This window comes from Falco peregrinus, chromosome 6 (assembly GCF_023634155.1).
Source record: "Falco peregrinus isolate bFalPer1 chromosome 6, bFalPer1.pri, whole genome shotgun sequence".
Taxonomy (NCBI): Eukaryota; Metazoa; Chordata; class Aves; order Falconiformes; family Falconidae; genus Falco; species Falco peregrinus.
In genome coordinates, this window is record NC_073726.1 from 24,768,079 (window position 1) to 24,789,506 (window position 21,428).

General features: G+C 46.6%; 1 protein-coding gene across 2 annotated transcripts in view; it reads right to left on the reverse strand.

Moving 5' to 3' along the window:
• Nucleotides 1-16,843: 16,843 nt before the first annotated feature.
• CAMK1D (calcium/calmodulin dependent protein kinase ID) overlaps nt 16,844-21,428 on the reverse strand; it is a 230,461-nt gene continuing 225,876 nt past the window's right edge. The window contains exon 11 of one of the 2 annotated variants that reach the window (XM_055808000.1): nt 16,844-20,883. In XM_055808000.1, the coding sequence (XP_055663975.1) occupies nt 20,882-20,883 (2 nt within the window). In that variant the 3' untranslated portion in view covers nt 16,844-20,881. Of the gene's footprint in view, nt 20,910-21,428 lie in introns of both variants that reach the window. The other variant, XM_055807999.1, reaches the window with a different exon arrangement.

The window sequence follows — 21,428 nt, forward strand, 5'->3', positions numbered from 1 at the left end:
GGGCACCTGGTGGCTCCCTACAGCTGCCTGGCAGGGGCTGTAGGCAGGGGGGGTCGGTCTCTGCTCCCAGGGAACAAGCGCCAGGGCACGGGGAACCGGCCTCACCTTGTGCCGGGGGAGGTTTAGGTGGGTGTGAGGGGAAATTCCTTCATGGAAAGGGTGGCCGAGCCCTGGCACAGGCTGCCCGGGGAGGGGGTGGCGTCACCAACCCTGGGGGTGTTTAAAGATGTGCAGATGCGGTGCTTGGGGACATGGTTTAGTGGTGGGCTTGGCAGTGCTGGGGTAATGGGTGGACTGGGTGATCTTAAGGGTCTTTTCCAACCTAAATGATTCTGTGATTCTAAGACTTGGTTGGCTTTCCTTGGTGGGCTTGGTAGCATCATACTACTCCTGAGGCGCCTGATAGTTTCTTCTGCTGAGAGTGTCTTAGCAATTGCTTGCCGCTTTGGTTAGTGTTTATTGTGTGCAATCTCTCCCTTTGGTTATCTGCCTATGAATAGGTGGGTTTTTTTTTCTTTTTACTGACATTTTCTACAAAGAGCTATTTTTCTGAACAAGGTGGTGATGGTGGTGAATAATTGTTTTGAAACATAAAAATATAATCAGTGAAGTGACATTTTCTTTGGCAAACTCCAACTTTGGAGTCATGACAAAAGTTGGAAGAAGTCTTTTCACATGCTTATACCCCCCTGCTCCATCAAAAATCAGCAGGAAGCCTTCAAAACGTTTTGGTTTTGCAATGCACACACACCCAGCAAAGCCTTCATGGTGCATCATGGCTAAAACCACAGGAAATGCCCTTAATAAACATTCCTGAGTCTGTCTTGGGTCTTCAACCCGACTGGACAGTCAGGTTGTCAAAGATGGCAGCACAGACAGCACATGCCAGCAGAGATAAAAACAGATTTTTATCCTATGTCCACTCCAGGATGCCTCCACAGTGCCCTGGGCCTGGGGCTTATGCTGGGGAGGCCACAGTCTGTGCATCCAGGGAGGTGCCATAAGGACAAAGGTGCTTCAAGAAGCTCAGAAAAGAGACAAGGAGTAGCTACAAGAAAGAGACTGGAGCTGGAGAACTCATAGGGCCAGAACTGGTCTTACAGAGGTGGCCACCAGTACTTGGATGGGATTCCAGGAAAAGGGAGAGCCACGGCCATCAAGGTTGTATGTAAGGGAACCCAAAGGTCCCCACTGGTGAGGACCCAGTTGTGTCAGTGACATTTCAGTGAGGTGAGAAGAGGTATTGGTTTGATTCAAAAACAGAACTGCAGAGGACTGGTGGGTGGTGAGTGCCCGAGAAAGCTGCAGGATGCTGCAGGCAGCACAACGCAGGGACTGAGCAAAAGCCAGAGCGTTCAGCCCATTTGCTCCAAGCTCACCAAAACCTCTTGCTTCTTTGGACAAGTGTCCAAACATCAGGCATGGCTACAATTTCAAATCTTAACTTTGAATTACCAAGAAAAATTGGTAGCCTTAATGAGAACAGACCCAAGTTGATGTATTGGCAGCAGAAGTCTACTGGAGATTGGGGAAAATCCTCTAACCGTGAGCTGGACAGAGCTTTGGTCTCAGCTGGTGCTGTGCCCACAAGCCAACCCACAAATACTATTAAACCCCCCCACATTAGCTCAGGCATGTGGGTATATATAGCTTCCATGTCACTCAACTCACCTGGCCAGAAAGAAAGGCAGTTGGATCTACCAGACTAGTCTGCAGCCGTCTATGTCAACATGCCCCTCCAACCCTCCAAACCCCTTGGTACAGAGTCTAGAGTGGGTTTTGTCTTGCCACGTTTTGTCACAAAATAAAGTGTGTAGGAGCTACAGTGCTGTTTGCAGTTACCTAGCTCTAAGTCAAGGTGGGAACCAAGTGGAAAGTTTCCTACCAGCATGAATCTTTCTGAGTGTCAGACAGGTGATTGCTGACTGTACCCTCTGAAAGTCAGATTTTTCAGCATCCTGCCCTCCTGACATACAGCAGAGCAAGTCACCCAGAAACTGGCCACCTTGATGAAGACAATGAAGTCAAAAGCACCCCATCACACACACTAGAGTAGACAAGTACTCCAAGCAGCGGGAGGAAAGTGGCCAGGGCCAGTGCTGGAGTTCTGCTTCAAATGAACTCCCTCCTCCCTCCCACCAAAGTTCTCTGAGGATTTTGCAGCCAGAATTTGCGTTGAAGCAGCTCACAGATTTAATCACTTCTCAGCTGCTGCCATGTCCCCCTATGGCACCCTGCCACTACCCTTCCCTGGGTGCGACCTGCTCCACTAATGTCAGCTCACCCTGTGAAGGTCACATCACCATGTACATCGCCACGTACAGGCAACATTTCCCCTCACATTGCTCTTCAAACGCTGGGCTGATTTCAAGAGGACCTTGCCAGTGTGTTGCTTGCTGCCATCCCTCACCAGGGGAGAGGGTTTATTAATGTGTCCTTCTCGGTCACTAGGGTAGAGTGCAGGATGCTGCAGGCGGTCACTAGGGTAGAATCAGAGAATTAGGTGCCAATCAGAAACACTGTGAGGCATTTTGCACTTGAGTGTGTTTGGCCCCATTCCCACCAGCTTTGGCCCTGACTGTGTCCCTAACATCTCAGAAGATCTGGAGTTGGCTGATAGGGCTCACAAGAGGCCAGGTCAAGTCCTTTATATCTGTGCATATGTTCACTTTTACCAGGAGCTCCTCCATCCACGCACAGTGAATTGACAGTTTGGTCTCTGCAACATGGGCAGACACTGCCGTAAGACATGTTGGTCTTCAGTACCCAGCTCTCTACTTCATACACGTGTTATGGACCCAATTCTCTTCTCACACTAGGCAGGAGCAGCAATGACATTCAAGCCACTACTGATACTGCAGACAAACCGATTTTGCCAAGGCTGTGGCAGATTATGACCACATACATGCATTAGTGTGAAATAAAGCTCGGCAGTCAGAGCCAAGCTTTTCTCATCCCAGTCCCTTCAAAAAATCCCAGCTCACTCACAGTCCACAGCAAAGAGCCCTCTGGGAGAGACAGCCTCTATCGTGCATGTGTTTCGTACCAGCAGACGGCCAGGAGCTGCATATCTCCAGCTCTAGCTCCAGGTGAAACTCCAACACAGACAGCAATGAACAAGTGATCACATCTGTGATGGGAGCGACCCAGGCAAGCCTGCTGCTGACTTGAAAGCATAGCTTTTGGGTGTCAACTTGGCAGCATGGTAGAGAGTAAGAGGTGAGCTAAACCCATTGCTGCGAGTGTCCAGAGCACACAAAATGGCCTGGCTGCTTTTCTGCATTTCTAATTGCTCTTACAGACTCTTGGGATCTTTTCTGCAAGGAAGGCAGTCAAAAGGAAACCCAAACCCACATGGTTTTGGAAGGCCACCAGCTGCCAAAGTGCAGCCCATAGATCACAGTCTGGGAACAAACGCAACAAAATACTTCACCTTTCCACTGACTACATAGAGTCCTTAAAATGCTTTAAGCAAGGCATTGCACGATCCCCTTCCACTCAAAGTCAAGCAAAGGCACACTTAAATCGCTTTGTTCATATGGCAGTTCAATGGCAGGTCTGTATAAGAAAATTCAGGGATCCTTGAGTTTTGGCTCCTGCTCTAGTTTCTAAAATTGCCAGCTGCTCAAGTGGGGCAGGGAGGGGACATTCCAGCACATCAGTGAGGGGATGCAGCTCCTTGCAGGGGATGAATCAGAGAATTAGGTGCCAATATTTGGATCACTTATTCAGACAGGAACACACCTAGCAGAACAAAAGGGATGCGACGAATGTACTTTTGGCTGGAGCAAAGCCCAGGAAGGTGTCTTCTGCTCCTCGGTATCAAGAGTTCGTTTGATAGCCTTTTGAAAGTCTATACACAGTCCCTACACAGAGCCTAGGTCCTTCCAAGGGCCTGCCGTGATTTGGTACTCCTGATACACCTAGGCTGGCTGGCAGGAGCCAAACTGGGGAATCCTTCATGATAGGAACCATGGGGAGGTCATCTCTTTGCCATGACCATACACAGAGGATGACAAGCACTTGGCCACATAAATCATCACTTGCAGCATCTGCCCCAGTAGCTCTCCTAATGCGCCCCATACAAGCAGAGGCTGGAAACCTACTGCTTTTTCTCTGTGCCTCCTTGCAGTGTAGGCATGCTTTTTGGAGAGGAGAGAGGATTTTTGACACTTCTTTTTCCCTATTCTATTCTGTTTACTCTAGCAGATAGGCCATAATCCATACCATAATTTTTACAGGACTTAGTCAAATCCTGTCTCTGAAGTCTGTAAGTTTCTTGCCTGTCACCGGCTCTGTTCCCCCGTCCCATGCACACGTCACACAGGCTCCAAAGGAAATGTCCGCTTCTGCCAGGGCTTTGCTTGGCTGAGTCAGTGCTGGAACCCACATGCTCAGGATTTTCCTCTCTGCCCTCAGCCTCCCTGGCAGCCCTGGACCTGCAGCTGGAAGCAGGTCTTTAAGCTGCTGGTTGCTCAGTGAAGCAAATCTGCTCTGTGGATATGAGACCTCAGGCAGAAAAATTACATCAGAGGTGTTTCATTAGCTTCCCACAGAGCAATGAGAGAGTGGGTTGTCTCATGAACTTGTAGAGTAGAAGGGGAGCAGCAGCAGCCTGGTTGAAAAGTATTTCAGGTTACTCACAGAGTCATAGAATGGTTTGGGTTGGAAAGGAATTTAAAGACCATCTTGTTCCACTCCCCTGCCAGGGGCACCTTCCACCAGCCCAGCTTGCTCCCAGCCCCATCCAGCCTGGCCTTGAGCACCCCCAGGGATGGGGCACCCACAGCTGCTCTATGCAACTTGTCCCAGTGCCTCACCACCCTCACAGTAAAAAATTTCTTCCTAATGCTTGATCTAAATCTACCCTCTTTCAATTTAAAATCATTACCCCTTGTTCTATCACTACATTCCCCTGATGAAGAGTCCCTCCTCCTTCCTGGAGGCTCCCCTTTAGGTACTGGAAGGCCACAGTAAGGTCTCCCTGGAGCCTTCTTTTCTCTAGGCTAAAACCCCCAACTCTTTCAGCCTTTCCTCATAGGGGAGGTGCTCCAGCCCCCTGATCATTCTCTTGGCCTCCTCTGGACCAGCTCCAACAGGTCCCTGTTGTTCTTATACTGGAGGCCCCAGAGCTGGATATAGCACTGCAGGTGGGGTCTCAGAACAGTGGAGTAGAGGGGGAAAATCACCTCCTTTGACCTGCTGGTCATGCTTCTTTTACCCTTCACAGCCCAATTTCTTCATCTCTGATTACCAGGAGGTAAAAGTCTGATGAACAGAGATGCTCCCTTGGGGTCACTGGTGGCTTGGGAAGAGGACAGAGGGACCCTCACACTGAGCTGTGCCAGGGCACACAAGGCAAGGGCTGGACCAGCCAAGAAGGGAGGAGGAAAGTGCAGACCAGCAGGTTGTCCCAATCACTTGTTTATGCCTCAGATGACGTTTCTGTTCCACTTCCCCTGCCCAGAGAAAAGCAGAGAGCCTCCAAGGCAAAGGGGATTTATTTGAGCTGCCATGGCAGTAAAACCCAGGCAGACAACAGAGAGGATGATATGCCTGATCTCCACTCACCATCTGAGGAAAACGCATGACTGTATCACAAAGGGGTGTTCGCTCAAACTGTTCCCATGCATTTCCATGGGAATGGGGCAACTGTTATGGTTTCTGTTTTTTAATATTTCTTTTGTGATTATTTCTGAAATACCCTGCTAGCTGGAGACTTGGCCTCAAGAGATAAGGAAGAGGAAATGTCACAGGCTGTTGTCAATAAATTATTTTTCCCATTTCTTGATGCCAGGAAAAGCAACTCTTGCTGGTGGAAAACAGATCATGGGTTATGGTCTCTTCAAATTATGTATTGCAGAGATGCTATAAATTGCCATAGGCACCAATAGGTATAGCATGCTAGTTGGAAGCAACGGAAACATTTTCTGTAGTAAAAGAAAATGTCTTGTAACCTGATATGTCTTCTCTTGTGCATATATAGGTGATTCAGGCTAGTTTTAGGATTACAATCTATTCTTCTTCACATATAAAAATTAAGAGCTTCATTTTGCTCCCCACAAACGCAAGGTGAAGAGCTAATTCCTGCTTCAAGAAACACTACTTAGAATTGTGACTGGAACCAGCACTGCTTGCTGGGAGACCAGTGCAGCTGTGATTTTACAATGCTTCCAGTAGCTGTATTTGCATTGTTCAGGTTGAAAGTTCCCATGCTAGTGCCAGTCTCTGCCTCAGTGCATGGAAAAAATAATTTCCAAACTGTCAACCATCTCTGGGGCTGTCTGCAACTGAAAAACATTTTGTTTTTCTCTAAATATCTGTTGATTTTTTTACCATCGCCGTCTTTGGAGCAAAGAGCTGGAGTGTGATGAAGACATTTTTATATCAAGTCTACTATATCTATGGAAAATCCACCCCAGTTCAGGCAGGTTATAATGAATGGTTAACAGTTCTTCAACTGCAGACACTCAGCTAAGTCTCCCTCTTAAACCAGCTTCCCAGTCTTATGGACCACACTAGCACTGGCCACTGGTGGGATGCCCAGCATTGTGCCACAGCTGGGAGATACAGTGCAATAGGATGGTCCAGGTGGTGACACTCACTAAAAGTCTCTGCCAGAAAGCACTGTAGTTGCATCCTCATTTCACCGGGGAAGCCCATCCTGTTGCCACACACTTGGTACCTCATTCTTCAGGAGAAAAAAAAGCAACACTGGTCTGGAGTTGCTCCAAGATAGAGATTCCAGTCAAAAAACCAATGGTCTTGGCCTCATTTCCACTGAGATATAGGGGAACTAGGCTATTTTCCATGCCTGGGAGCCTGCAACACCAGGAAACCTCAACTAGATCAAAAAAACACCTCCTGTTCTCTTGTGTCCCTGTGGCATGAGAGAACATGGCAGTATCGGCTTCTTTTGGACGTAGGCCTGTTGTTTGAGATGCTCTCCTGGTAATCCATGTGCCTCCCGCAAGTGGTTCATGGTTGCACCAAACGTGAACCACCAGGTGCTCAGTTCTATAATCACGCTGCACTTCAATAGTCTGTCACAAAGCAGGGCTGTGAGTCAGAGAGTAGCTGAGATAAAAGAAGCTAATCCCTCTCCTCCACCAAGGAAGGAGCTCTTGGATGGGGTGGCAGGAGGACACTTAAAGGTGATGTCAATGAGGTGGGTGAATTGGTAAGAGCAGTTCAGGAAAATTATCTTTAAACACCCCATGACAGATGTCTCCACTTAGATCAGATTTGTCACAAGATCCTGAGCATCATTCAGACCTCATGAGCATGCCAAATCCATCTGAGACCCATAGTTACACCCCTTGCAGCATCTCACCTCCACAAGGTAACAATGATAATGCCTCCTGGGGACTGTTGCAATAGCAGTTGCCATGTTCATCACTGGGAATGGCACGTGCTGAGCTGCTGAGTGCGCTAAGGGATGTGTAGTGTATGATATAATAATCTAGTCTTACACTTCCACCATTCCTGCAACCCTCCATTACATTTGATAGCTATCACCCAAGCCCTGCCATGTAGGCACATCTGCAACAGGAGAGCCATTTAACAACCACTGTGGCAGCAAGAAGGTCATTTAAGAGATAAAAAATGATTTCATACTGGTTGGAGACCAGTAGCTGGTTATGAGAATAGATTGCAGACCTCGTGGAAAAGGTACACACACTCTGATGGACAGTATTAGGGTTTCAACGGGGACTGGGCAGTATTAGATGGTCAATGCAGGCATTGAATCACCAGCAGTACAGGTCCTCCCAAATTAGAGTCACTTTAAGGGGGAGAGAAGACCCTGCAGAGACAGACTGAGCTGCTGGGTGAAAGGCTGCTGCATTTCTGCCTCCCAGCACAGCCTTGGTGGGTTTATTTCCCAGGCATCACCAAGTGCCTTCATTGAGACCATGCAGGGGGCAGAGCTGGCATGGGCAAGCACATGCAGAGGCAGCTACTGCATGTGGCACCTATAGATACATGCATGGCAGCTGTTTGGGCCAAAGGGACATCCCAGATAACTGGGCAGTTCCTTTATTTCAGTGGGTACCCAAGGAAATAAAATGGTAAATAAATAATAATAAATAAAAGGAGAATAAATAATAATAACTATAAAAAGGAAGATGGCCAATAATAATTTTTTTAAAATGACAAAATGAGTAAAATAATTTGTAACAAAATTGATAAAAATATAGATTTTTTTTTAAATCACAAGGTTGGAACCAGCCAATACTGCCACGTTGGTGACAGTGTCGGGTTTTAATACATGACCTGATACACAGTTCAGCACATGATTATGCACACATGGACCACGGGAAGTTAGAAACCATCATTCAACACCCTCCTCAGCACCCACCTTTTCATCAAGCTGTCAGCTGTGTCTGAAGCCCCAGGCTGGGTAGGGTCCCTCTGCCCAGACCTGGACCAAAACACAGCCAGGAGTACAGAACCCTCAGGGCCAGCTGCAAAGAACGTGGCTTTGAAGCCTGGTGGCACCAACACTGACCAAAGCAGGGGGAAGCCTTCATGCCAAAGCCTTATCCAGGTGCTCATCCTGAGGTTTTATCCAAGAGCAATTTAATATTAAAGGGGATGAGCAGTACCCATGCCCAGGACTAGCAGCTTCCAGGTGAGTGCACATATTCAGATGAAAATGCTGTGGGTGCCAGACCTGGAGGATAACATACAGTGATGTGCTGCAACACGCGTGAACGCTTCAGCAGGTATCTATACTTAGGGTAGGCTGGACAAGCATAGACAGCAAATACCCAACCTGTTGAGATACAGCCTGAGGCACAAGACATCAGCACCACTAATGATGTGCTTGACATCTGCCAGGAGCCTTCACAGCCTCTGCACAATTATGTAGGTGAGTGTAAGGAGGAGATAAGACACTGATAGCGGCTTGACATGGGCCTAGTGAACCTTAAATGCCGGGTGCAGGGGCTGCTCTCCTTGTAGCCATGTGGCTCATCCAGGGCCAGGGTATCTGGGGAGGGAAACAATTTTCACACATCCCCTAACACTGAATCCACTGCTTCATGCTTAGGCATGTGGTCCTTCAGACCTCCAGCAAAGCCTCGCCAGTGACAAAGCAAACACTGCCTGGGAACTGGATCTTTCTGCCCTTCAAAGCAGCATGGCAGCCCGACCCACATCTTTGGGCTGGAGGGGCTCCCTTGGCATGTAAGTGAAACCCCAGCTGCAGGGCACTTTTGCTGCACAACCAGCCCCAGCGTGCCAGGCCACAGGCAACTGCCCGAGACTTCAGACATCTCTTGCCTGGCCCCATCCTTGTGAGTGCGGTCATGCGGATCTAGCCTTGTAGCTGCACGCAGCTCACACAACATCCCAGTCCTTCCCCAAATGCAGCTGGCATGGACACTGCTACAAGGGGCCAGTACGTTGCCTCAGCTACCAGCTATTGCTGCCATGAAGCAAAAGCAAGTCCATCCTCTCCTCATATGTTTACGGTGCTCCCAAGCCCCATTCAGAAAGGTGCAAAATCTATCAGGCAAAGGCAGCAAGTGTGAAGCCATCCTACAGCAGACACAAAGCTTGCCCATGTTGTTTTCCAGGCAAAACTAAACCACCATGCACTGCGTTGGCTTTGCAAATATAATGTATCTCCTGATCTGGTAGGTCTGACTTGGTAGGAGGCGCTTTACACCAGCTGCAACTATCTTAAAACGCATATTGGGAATTCAGCTCGAGACGGCCAACTTCTCCTGCGGTGGCCGAGGCCGCATGGCACTGCAGTTGGAGCTGCGGGCAGCCCAGGGACAGGCTAGTGGGGTTCTGGATCCGGCCCTGGTCAATGGGCTGAGGTTAGTGCTGCACTCAGAGCCCCCGTGACGGGTACCTGGTTCTGTGTGCTGACTCAGGGGCTAAATGGGCTGCAGAAAGGAGCATGGGATCACACCAGTTTAATTAAAGACAATGGAAGGTTTCCAGCCACATTGTTACAGCCCACATGGAGACAAAAATCCCTGTTCTGCTAAACGATAAATTAAAATGAATTGTCATGCTGGGGATCAAGCTGATCTGAACTTTGTATTCCTCATCTGCTGTATGCTTAATTTTTGTCGTTTTTAATTGACTGCAGATTTTCTTTGGTTTTGCAACTTTATCTTCGAAGCAGGTTCTTTGTATTCTTTATAGAAATAGGCTTCAGGGTGTATGAGCAGGGCTGGTGAGGGGCTTTATGCTGCTGATAAGTATTTTCTCTACAGCAAGAGCCAGGGTCAAGTGAGATGTGATGTATGGTCTTCACTGATGAGCAAAGAGTGGGAGGAAGCAGCATATTTCCAGCCATAAAACAGGGGGACATTAAGAGGTTACAGGCAGCTTTGGAGACACAGAGCTTATTAGCCCAGTGGGTAGAAAATGCATTGCAGATGCAGCAGCCTTGCTGGAAAACCAGCAGGGAAGAGGTGGTGAGGACCCGTGTAGGCAACAGACGGTACCCAGTGGTGACAGAGGGCAGTTGTGACAGCCAAGGCTGCTTCTCATGGATGTCACAACAGACAGCAGGGAGAAAATGGTCCTACTGCTGAGTCCTCTGCCTGAAATGTTCACCTGAGCAGCAAGCTGCCAGGAAAGAGAAGGGGGACAAACTTCTCTGGCATGATAAAAGACCTCAGAAAGCACAGAGATCTGGGTGCCAGAACAGGAGGGGGTTCTCAAGCTGTGCTCTGGCCACTGGGCTGAAGGTCACTTTTGGGATCCAAGTAGGTTTTTAGGTCTTTTCCTAACTGGCTTGCACACAAAGTCAAAGGAAGCCTGAGAAGTGGGAACTGGAACCCAGGTTCTAGTATCACATTTTACGGTTTTCTTCCATCCATTCCTCTTCTGTGTGGATGCTTCCTGATGCCCTAAGTTTCCTCTTTCTGAGGACATATATTTGGAGGAAGGGCCAAGGGCATTGCAGATTGATTTTCTGTTTCACTCAGGCTCCGTGATACAAGTGGCAATTTAGTAGGATAAGCCCATTCCTTTTTTCACTTTTTATGTATTTTGTTAAGAAGCATGAACAGGCAAAATTCCCTCTAAGCAATCATATTACCAGCCTAATTTGCTAGACTTTCATTAAAGCAATTAAAGATAGAATGATGCAATGACCCAATTCAGGACCCAATTAAGACTGAAGCAATAAATCAGTAGGTTTAAATCACCATAAGGCCATAGATAATCAAAACAAGTTATGAGGCTGATGCTAAACAGAATTACTGTATCAACATTGCCACAGGATGATTTGATGATTTAAAGAATGAAATATTTTCCAGTTGAAATTCCCAGCTCATCTTAGTACAACCAACTTAACGGTGATGGTCACAGCCTGGTACAGGTCTGTCAGCCTGCTGGGGAACATTGCCTCGGTGCGCAGCAAACCAACCCTCCCGGGCCATGCAGTAGCCATATGTAGCCCTGGAAATGGTGGCTTCCAGAAACAGGTGCAGGACTCTGTCCATCTGTTCAGACAAGTTTGGAGCTAAATCATCTCCTAAGTCTGTCACTACCTCCTTTGCCCCCAGGTCTCCTGCTAAAAAATTTTTCTTAACCACAGCTGTGGGCTTTTTCTTGAAGGTCTTTGTCTTTCTGCCAGTGGAATTGCCGAATAGTTAGTTCTGTCGGTAGATTTAATGTGAACCATTGGTAAACTCAAGCACATGGCACTTGCTGCGTAATGTGGCTTTTCTACCCCAAATGATTCCCTAGCCAGCATTGTGGCAAGGTATCCTTCAAGCAAGTATTTAGACTACCAACACATATTTGCATATATGCTCATCTTCTACATGGGAAAAAAGCAGCAAAATAGAGGGTGAAGGTTGAAAGCAAAACCTGAATTTGTATTTTGCTCCTTGGGATGTTTAACTAACTTGTACATTATCTGGACTTGTTTGCGAAGGTCAGTCAATGCTGCAGTCTGTTGCCCTGGACTGGTGAAGCCCATGACTAGAGAGGTTGTAGCATCTCCATCCTTGGAAATATTCAAAAGCTGTCTGGACATGGTCCTGGGAGACCTGGTGATCCTGCTTGTTGATCAGGGGAGTTGGACCAGATGACCTCCAGCAGGTCCCTACCATCCTCAACTATTCTGTGGTTCTGTCTTCAAATTCCTGCAAAGCACATCTGAGACGAGCATATAAATACTACAAGTACTTAGGGAGGGAAGAGGAGCTGGACATCCCTCAACACAAGCCTTCAAGGCAATTGTCAGTTGACTCAGCAGTGGCCTCTGATGCTGACATGTTTGGTGGCAGTGAAGTTAAACATTGTCTTAAGAATTCAGCCCTGGCCTCATCAAAGCTGAATTCCCTCTCTAGATGTTGTGACCAAAAAGTACCCGAAAGCTTGCCGTTTCTTCTTTCTGCACAAGGAGTGTATGATAAAATGCTATCATTTCAATACTGAAAAGGCATTGTAGCCAAGTCCCAAGCCTTCAGTTTACGCCATTTTGTCCCTCTGCTTTGGTCTGACAGAGACATAATAATACAATGTAGTATAGTAAACTATAATATACTATACTAAAATGTAATATAAAAATAAATTGTATTGTATGTAATAGAACTCCAATGTGTGTCGATCATGTACCCGTGTTCTGTTTGTTGAGAACAGGAGTTTATCCATTGGCTCCCATTGAAGGTCAGTGTGGGTTCACCGTGATTAAAACTTTGGTGGCACAGTTTTTCCCCCGCAGTAGATCAGGGATCCAATCCACTTGGGTGCTAAACTGAGCTGCCATGGATCAGAGACCGGGATGGAAAGTTACCTTTCAGATGCTACTTTAAGCAAATGCAAACTTAAAGTAGCTCTGCTATAAAGGTGATAGGTGACTCCAGCATGGATGGTGCCTGCCCAGCTGGCCTCAAACAAAAAGAAGTATTCGTTTGAGACTTATGCATTTCTGGTCACTACTGGGCTGCAAGCTGAGGCACTGCTCTTTCTTCTGCCCTGAAGAAAGAAAATGAAAAGCATACAAGTGCCTGTATGGCACCAAAGAAAGCACAAAGCTCACTAGTTCAATGGGAGCAACAAATTGCCTCTCAGCTCTATTATTATTATTATTCATGTCCCTAAACAAAACACTTTTATGAAGAAGGTAAACAAATCATTAATAGACCATAATTTTATCAGAATATTGCAATTATAAAAAGAACCCAAAATGAAAAAAGGAAACTTTTGAGTTCAGGATAAGTAAACTGTCTGGATGTCAGGAATTTATCCCAGAGTAATCCAGAAATCCCAAATTCCAAACAATCTGGAAATACTCAACTGAATACTTGCAGTACTGATCCAGATGGTCCTTCTTCCCCACCTCCACATCTATAAAAATGGTTATCACAGTAATCCAGCATCATCAAGAGGCCCCACAAAAATAGGGGCTCAGATGTGCTGGGCAGGGCACATACCCACCGCGATGAAGGTGGACCTTCTCCCTGAGGGATGTTCAGAGCTGGGAGGAGGTGTAATGTGATGGGAACAGCATGTGCCCTTCTCCCTGTGGCAGCTTATGGCATCCTGGGATTGCTCTGGGGCAGTGGCAAGCCCATATTCTCTCCTCATGGAGTCCCCAAAGGGATCCTTACAAGCCCATACATGAGAATGTGTTTTTGTGGATGTATGGACAAGATGGGAGGTAGGCTTGGCCTCAAGGACAAAATTCAGTGAAGGCATAACCAGAGGAAGGGTAGGACTGTTTACTTTGCAAGGAAAATAGCGCTGTGCCTGATAGCCCTGTGCAGAATGTGTCCTCTTCAGCATCACCTGGCCATGGGGCCCTGAACCACAGGGGGTCTATCCCTGCTCAGACTGGAAGGTCTTTGAAGTTGGCACCTGCACATGCCCTGCTTCAACAGGTACCACTCATGCAAAACTCCTCTTGACTGCATAAAAAGAGCTGCCCATAGCCTAGTGATGCCCACTGGAGCCCTGGTTCTGCTAAGGGGCAGTGCTGAGGAGCAAAGGAGCTGGGAAATTGGCTCGGTATAGCATGAAGAAAGGCTGATGCATGGCATAAACCAGACTCTCAGTGTATATTAACACTCAGAAAGCCTTCAAAATAAGGATGGTCCCCTTGCCTCCAGTGCAAACATGGCTGTGGATCTTGGCGAGGTTGCAAGCATAATATTTTCTATAGCTGCATCTTGGTCTTGTCCCCTTGGCTTCTCTGTACTGACATTTTATCTTATTCGTTTCAAACAGCCAAGAATTTGTTGTTGAACCAGTAACAGTGAAGAGAACCAAAAAAAAAAATATCAAGTAAATACTGACATGACATCAAGAGCCCATCTTATAGTAACAGGATTTCAATGGTCCTTTGCTGTTCTGTAGGTCAAAGCAGTAAGTCAGTGGGTTGATAGACACTGATAATAGGCAGCTGTGGCCTTGCCTCAAAAAGTAACATTCCAGCATTTTGCCATGTTTGAACACTGGAGACATTCTTTGGTGTAACTAACAAATCATTCTTTTTACATCACATCAACAGAATTCTCATTGTCATCTTATCATACTTCACACCTCTTTTCAAATATATCCATAAGAATTAATAGAGAGAGGCAACTTCTATACTTTTGTTCTAGCAAATCTAAGACTAATCTCCATGTTGTTAGCAATGCTGTTGCAATTTTATCCCCCCTCAAGGCAGCCTCAAAAAGTAACTCTCCAGCATCTTGCCATGTCTGAATGCTAGAGATATTTTTCAGCCAACTGGCCCATCATTTATTTTACACCACACCAGCAAAGTTCTTATTGCCATCTTGTCATACTTTATGCCTCTTATCAAATATGCCCATAAGTATTGTTAATACAGAGTTTTCTTCTGCTGAAGTTTACACACTCCTATCAATTAGCCCCCAGCTACGCTGGGCACAAATAGTTGCCATTTGAGTTATGGTGGACAGCAAATACTGCAACACGCCCATATTGATTACTCATCAACAGCTCACCTCTATGTGATCCAGATCACAGGCTCTCCCTGCTCAGCTACACCAGGCACCGCTGTTACAGTCTTTTTTACCCATGATATCACATAGGGTTCAAATGTCCAAATCAGTTTGCCTCACACAGGGCACCAGTTGTCACAGCACAAGCAAGCTACAACAAGGCTTTTACCATGCTACTGTCCATGCTGTTTCTCCTTCCTCCAGAGACCAGACCAGACCAGACCAGACCAGACCAGACCAGACCAGACCAGACCAGACCAGACCAGACCAGACCAGACCAGACCAGACCCTTCTCTCTACTACATCTAAGTTCTCCCCTCTGCAAGCTTCTCCTCCATCCACCTTCCCTCCTACATGCCTCAGGGCTATTTAACCACTTAGTAGGAACAATCTACAGCTGCACATCATCCATGTCAATCAACCCACTGCCAAAATGTGTCTATGAGCCCACTGCTGACTGCAAAGGGACTAGTGAAAAATCACATCTCCTACCATAGAAGAGGCAAGGCCACCGCTGCATATTATCAATGCTAATCAACCCACTGCCTTCGTTCACCTACAGTGATCTTCTACCCTGTCTCACTGGGAGCTAGGAGAAGCTTAGTGCACACTGGGTGACCACTGAGCCTACAGAGGAACCTGTGATTTTAAAACCAAACCATGAGAAGGTTTTCCTCATTGAGATTTTCATTTCATGATGAAATAAGGCATAGACCTTCAGCTACTCTAAGTCTACAGAATTTGAGCCAAACCAGGACAGCTAACTTACACAGTTGGGAGTGTGGCCCTGAATATGAAGGGATGGTCAGAGTTCAGGCTTGTGTCACATGGGAAGACTTCAGGGTCTTTCTACAGGATCTCCTGCTCCTCTTGGAACTGCAAATCATGCACTTGTGCCCCACTGTCACACTCTGCCTCCAACACCTCCTGCCAGCATTTTTGTACATGGTTGTACTTTTCCAAAGATGTACCTTCCCATGGATGCGCTTTTCCAGAGCACAAATAGGAGGTTGTCACATCTCTCCTGGTAGACCCCAGCATCTAATACTAGTTCTGTTGCCACAGCTGCATACCACAGCTTTGAAAGAGCAACTGGATTGGTTCTGGTCACTGTTTCTTCATTCACAATATAAAAGCTATTTCAGTAATTTGCCTTTGTTTTTATGTTGCTATGGGTTGGCCAGCTGATACTCAACCGGATGTCTAAAACAGTTTTGACCTCAAGTGTGGGCCCGCCTCCCGGCTGGGTGCCCAACAATGCTTGCCTGGGCATAGTGATTTTGCCAGCTGTTTTAAAAAGGAAAGGAATTCTTGTGTGCCAGTGAGTGGAAAGCCAGAAAAGCAGAAATAAAAGTGGGGAAATTGAGAATAAGAGGGGGAAAATAAAAAAAAAAAACCCAAGTCATAACACACACCAGGAAACATGGTCTGAAGGAAAAGGAAACCAGCAATGGAGCTCACACACCAGTCTTTGGAGCCCACTGCTGACTGCAAAGGGACTAGTGAAAATCACATCTCCTTTCACAATTCCTACCATAGGCTGTGTAAGTCAGCAGGACCAGCTCAAAGGCTCTCCAACAACTACATACCCTTTCCTCAGCTCTGCAGAGATATTAGTGCCCAGGAGACAGCCATGTCTCTGTACGTTGACACTCAGCATCATTTCCAATGGCAGCTTTAGGAAGCACCTGAAGGACAAATCATGTTTTTATCCATTTCCCTATGGAGTGAAATGGGGGAAAAAAATACAATCTCACTAGCCTCCTTTAGGACATGAAGTGACATCATTGTTCAAAATGTAACAGAGCAGTGGAGTAGCCATAAAAATTATTCACTCGCTTTCTTGCATGTGGGTGGAGACTCATGCATTCAAAAACATCAGACTTCACATCAGGGTGATTTAATTGGTTTTATTGGAGGAAAACAATTAGTCATCCCTTTAAATTGTCATTATGATAGAAATCTTGATATGTATACATGATTGTCAAGGCAGAGAACCACTTGCGACGTAGCCCCATTAACAATTTGCAGTATTGCAAACTCATTATGCAGATAAAACTTTTGCAATGCCTTAATACATGCATGGAGTAAATACACATTCTCTCTTCTTTTTGGACATGGATGCTGTTATGAACTGGTATCAATCACAAGACCTGCAATATTAGGCACACTGACATTCCTTGATTAAGATTTAAGCCTTTGTAGAAAACATGCTTGCATTTTCATTAAAAGTCAGCTGAGAGATGTTTTACAGTCAGGGATATTTGGGGAGTCACTGCTTTGGGCAGGCTAGGCTTTTTTCTCATTGTTTGCTGACCGAAATCAAGTATCTATCTAAAAAAAGGCCCAAACCGACCAAAATGCTGTTTCTCAGCTAGAGGCCCATGTGCAACAGGACGCCTATGTTGTGTTGACGTGAGTCACACTGTATCTGCCACCGAGCTACAAACTTTCACGCTTTTTATTCTGGGGCCATGCTACAGCTTGATCTAGTAAGATGGCTCATGTGATGCCATGCTGGGCTCAGGGGATGCAGATGAGAGATGGAAAAAGCTCAGAGTTGCTCTGAGCACCCCCGAAGAAGCTCCCACCCACCAGGAACCACAGCGCATGTCCACCTCCTCATGGAGCATTGCACCACACGCTGCCTCAGCAATCTGAACTCGCACTGATTCACAACCATTATAAATGATGATTTTTATGCTGCCTTGTAGTGCTTCAGCAATGGCACAGCATCCTGGCTGAGCACCAGCCTTGAAGGCAGGCTCAAGACTGCTTGGTGCTTTCAGCCACCGTGGAGCAGTCACTTGCATACCTTCCAAGGACTGATACTTGCTCCCTATGCCACTGGCGTGGTACCTTCTCTCCAACCCCACTGCTTGGCATGCCATTGCCAGGAAACCAGAGCAATTTCCCAGCCCTTTCAGATGGCTCTGCTTTGAGTATTAGGAACTCAAGCATCTTCCACGCTAACACAGTAACCACTCAGGAGCTGGGACCAGTGCCCTGCTGAGGCCTGCAAGAGGATTGGGCCAGAGCTACTACAAGTCCCATGTGGCCTTAGAAAGACCTGCACAAATGAAAAAGGGTCAATGATTAAGAGAAGCGAAGGCAAGGGCATGATTTCCATGTAGAAGAAGGAAAAGTGCCACACCAAACTCTTCCATGGATGAATGGTGGTACTATGTGGGGGTTCAAGGATTAAATGCTAATATGTAGGTGGTAATGCTTTGGAAGGGATGGGATAATCAGCTCAGCTCTCTGCCCTATTTTGTGCAGGCAAAAAGAATCACAGCATCTTGGTCCCCAAAATGCAGTTCAATCTGCAACAGGTGAGAAAGAAATACCTTGTAGGAAGAGAAAAATACTAAGAACTGAGTGAACCAGTCTAAATTTTGACTAAAACAAACCAAAAGAAAAAAGAAAAAACAAAGAGACACACTGACATGCTTCTTGGCAGTCCTGAGCTTTAACAACCCAGCGAAGGAATTTTTGTTGCAGATCAAATTTTTAAGCATTGCATTCAAAAAGGGATACTCCCCTCCCCAACTCCCTGTTTCTAGCTGTGTGTACGTGACTGCTGCATAGTTTTAAGCTGCTCTGGATGGTGACTCTTCCTGTACATGCTGCAGAGCACTCAACAGAAAGACAAAATACATTACCAGGCTTTGCAGTATCTTGTTTACAAAACATCAGCTTTTGCATTTACTTAAACTTAACAATGGATTTTGAGTTACAGATACGCTGAGTCATTTAAAAGCAAAACATAGAAGTAAATCCAACAAGGTCGGGTTGAATGTGCATAAAGAAAAGGCTTGGGAAATACAGAAACAGTGAACAGCAGTTTAATACATGCAGTGCAGTATCATGCATTTATTGGACATTTGATGTCATCATTAGTTCAGCAGTGGGGTTTTTTTGTGGGTTTTTGTTTTTTTCACAACGCTTGTGAGCGTACATGCCCTGATTCCACTCTGGAGTATGGAAAAAATGTAAGAGGTGCTTTTCTGACCTTATCGTTTATGAAGAGGTGGAAAAAAATAGCTACCTGGACAGAGCAGTGGCACGGTTCATGGTGAGGAAGGAGTCTTGAACACCAGAGTCTGGGCTAAAGAGCCTTTATCCCCCATTACAGACACTATTTACACAGCTTTGACCCAACCATGCAAAGCTGGGCCAAAAAACCTGAACCAACGTCTGATCTCCCCCCTGTGGGATCTGTGATCCCTGGGGCCACAACACGCACACACACGCGCCAGCACACACGCGCACACAGATGTGTCATGGGGATCAGACCACCCCAGCAGACAGGATGGAAGGCAGGACCCAGCTGCAAGGAGGCAGGAAAAAATGAAAGGGATTGTGTAAAACCTGCTGCTGGGCAAGAAATACGGAATGACAGATTTACCAGGGGAATCTCTGTTGGTGCAATGTTTGTGAGCAGGTTGCCGTTTCCTCGCCCAGCCATTGCTGACATGATTTGCCAGATAATCCTCCGTGCTTGGTTTTGATGCTGTTTTCCTTGGATGCCAGAGTCTCCGTGTTTCCGCTTTTTCTTGAATGAGCATAACTTTTAGCATCAAGTTTCTGGTGCAAACAAGCATGCTAATGAAGGCAAAACTCCCCTCCCATGAATAATTTCTGGGATGCGTTCAGGTCCCAATTCAGACAGATAAATACACATGGCAGCAAGAACACAAGCGATCCCATTAAATGAAAATTTCCATACGCTGAAAGAAAGATACTTCTGTACCTCGGGGCTCAGTCTAGAAGCTGTTATTTTGCCAGTAGATGAATCCCCTGACTATTTGGAAAGACCAAAAGCAACAGGCCACAGTCTGCGTGATCTTGCTGGCAAAGTCGGTCTGGTGTTTTTATGCAGTGTTCACCCAGCGTGGCTCAGGGCTCGAGCTGCTATCACAGGGGGCTATAACAGCACGGGTTCCCCTATACCTGATGTAGTTAACACCAAGTTCACATCAAAGGACAATATTCTCCCTGCTCGCCAAAGCTGTCTGGCTTTTCATGGGGTTTTATTTTCCTAAAAATAAGGTGACCCTTGAGGAAGGGGCAGCATTGGAGCCAGCTGCCACTGCATTTCAAGGGCACCCTTGAGGTTCGTGTTTTGGTTTGCAGAGGGTTTGGGGAGAAAAGCTAGAGATCAGGGGCTGTTTTGGCTCCCAGGGCTGGGAAATGTTTTGGACAAGCCCCAGAGTCCCTCAGGGCTATGTAGAGGCCCAAAAGGAGAACTGCTTATAGAAAAAATACTGTCAATAGCCATGGAGGTATGCAGGACACATGCACAGCAGAAACCTCTGTCTAATGCCTCCTGCAGAATTACATGCAGTTGTCTACCAGCGGGCTGACACCCCTTTTTGTGGTTTGATTCGTATCAGGAACGAACCTCTGCCATTGTTCGGTTTTATTTCATCACCACAACCATAACAGACACACAAGGCATAGGTAAAGTCCTACTTTTTTTTTACCTTTTTTTCTTTCTTTTTTTTTTTTCTTCTTTTTTTTTTTTTTTCTGTACCCACTACTCTAATGGCATCTGTACAATAGCAACCAGGACAGGAGAGACATCACCAGCAGAGTAACACAGTCTCAGGAAAGCATCACTGCCAGGTTTCCCCCATACTCCCACTTCCCCAATAGCCGTGCCGCAGGGCTGATATCCATCTCGTGCTGCAGAGGGGTGATCCAGCAGAAAGTTAAGATGCACTGGGAATGAAGTCACATGCAAAACCAGCAGCGGAAGCCCCTGCCACGGCAATACTGACTTTCAGCTCGCAGAGTTCACGGGCAGCCTGTCCTCACCACTTCTTCTGCAGGCTAAGGGGCCAGCTGGAGGTTTTCTGGATTTTATTGTTTTTGTTTGTTTGTTTTCCCAGCAAGAGTACTGGTGTTGGCATCAGAGATGGCCTCTGTGACTCTGGAGGTAAAAATCAACAATCAAAGCTGCAAGCAAAGAAAAAGAAGGGGAAGGAGCTGAGGAAAATGAGTTACAAAGGAAAAACACATTGGTACCAGTAAAGTAAAGCAGAAAAGGGTAACAGACACGTGAGTCCAGGCTGAAGTCCTCATGTGAGGAGCAAATCACACATTGTTTGATAGGACAGTCAATTGGGAAAGAGCCCAGAGGGATTTTTCTACCTACTCCTTCATGGCAAGGCCAGCTGGGGTTGTTTGGAATCTGCTACTTTGGGACTATTAGCCCTTTCCCCACACGCACACATTATTTACTCCTGGCTTTTTGCGTTCACATGTGAGAGTGGCTGGGCAGAAGTGGACTGGGGCAGGGGAAGGACACACAACGGCACTGGAGTGTCCCCAGCAAGCGATGCCAGAGGGTTTGTGATACCGAGCTGTGCTGTCGAGGGGCAAACGGCTCCAGCCTCCTCCATAAATCTGGTCTGGGTGCTGCTAAGTCGTCCTAGTTAACAGATTTATCCAGATTTAAACTGAGAAATTTTAACC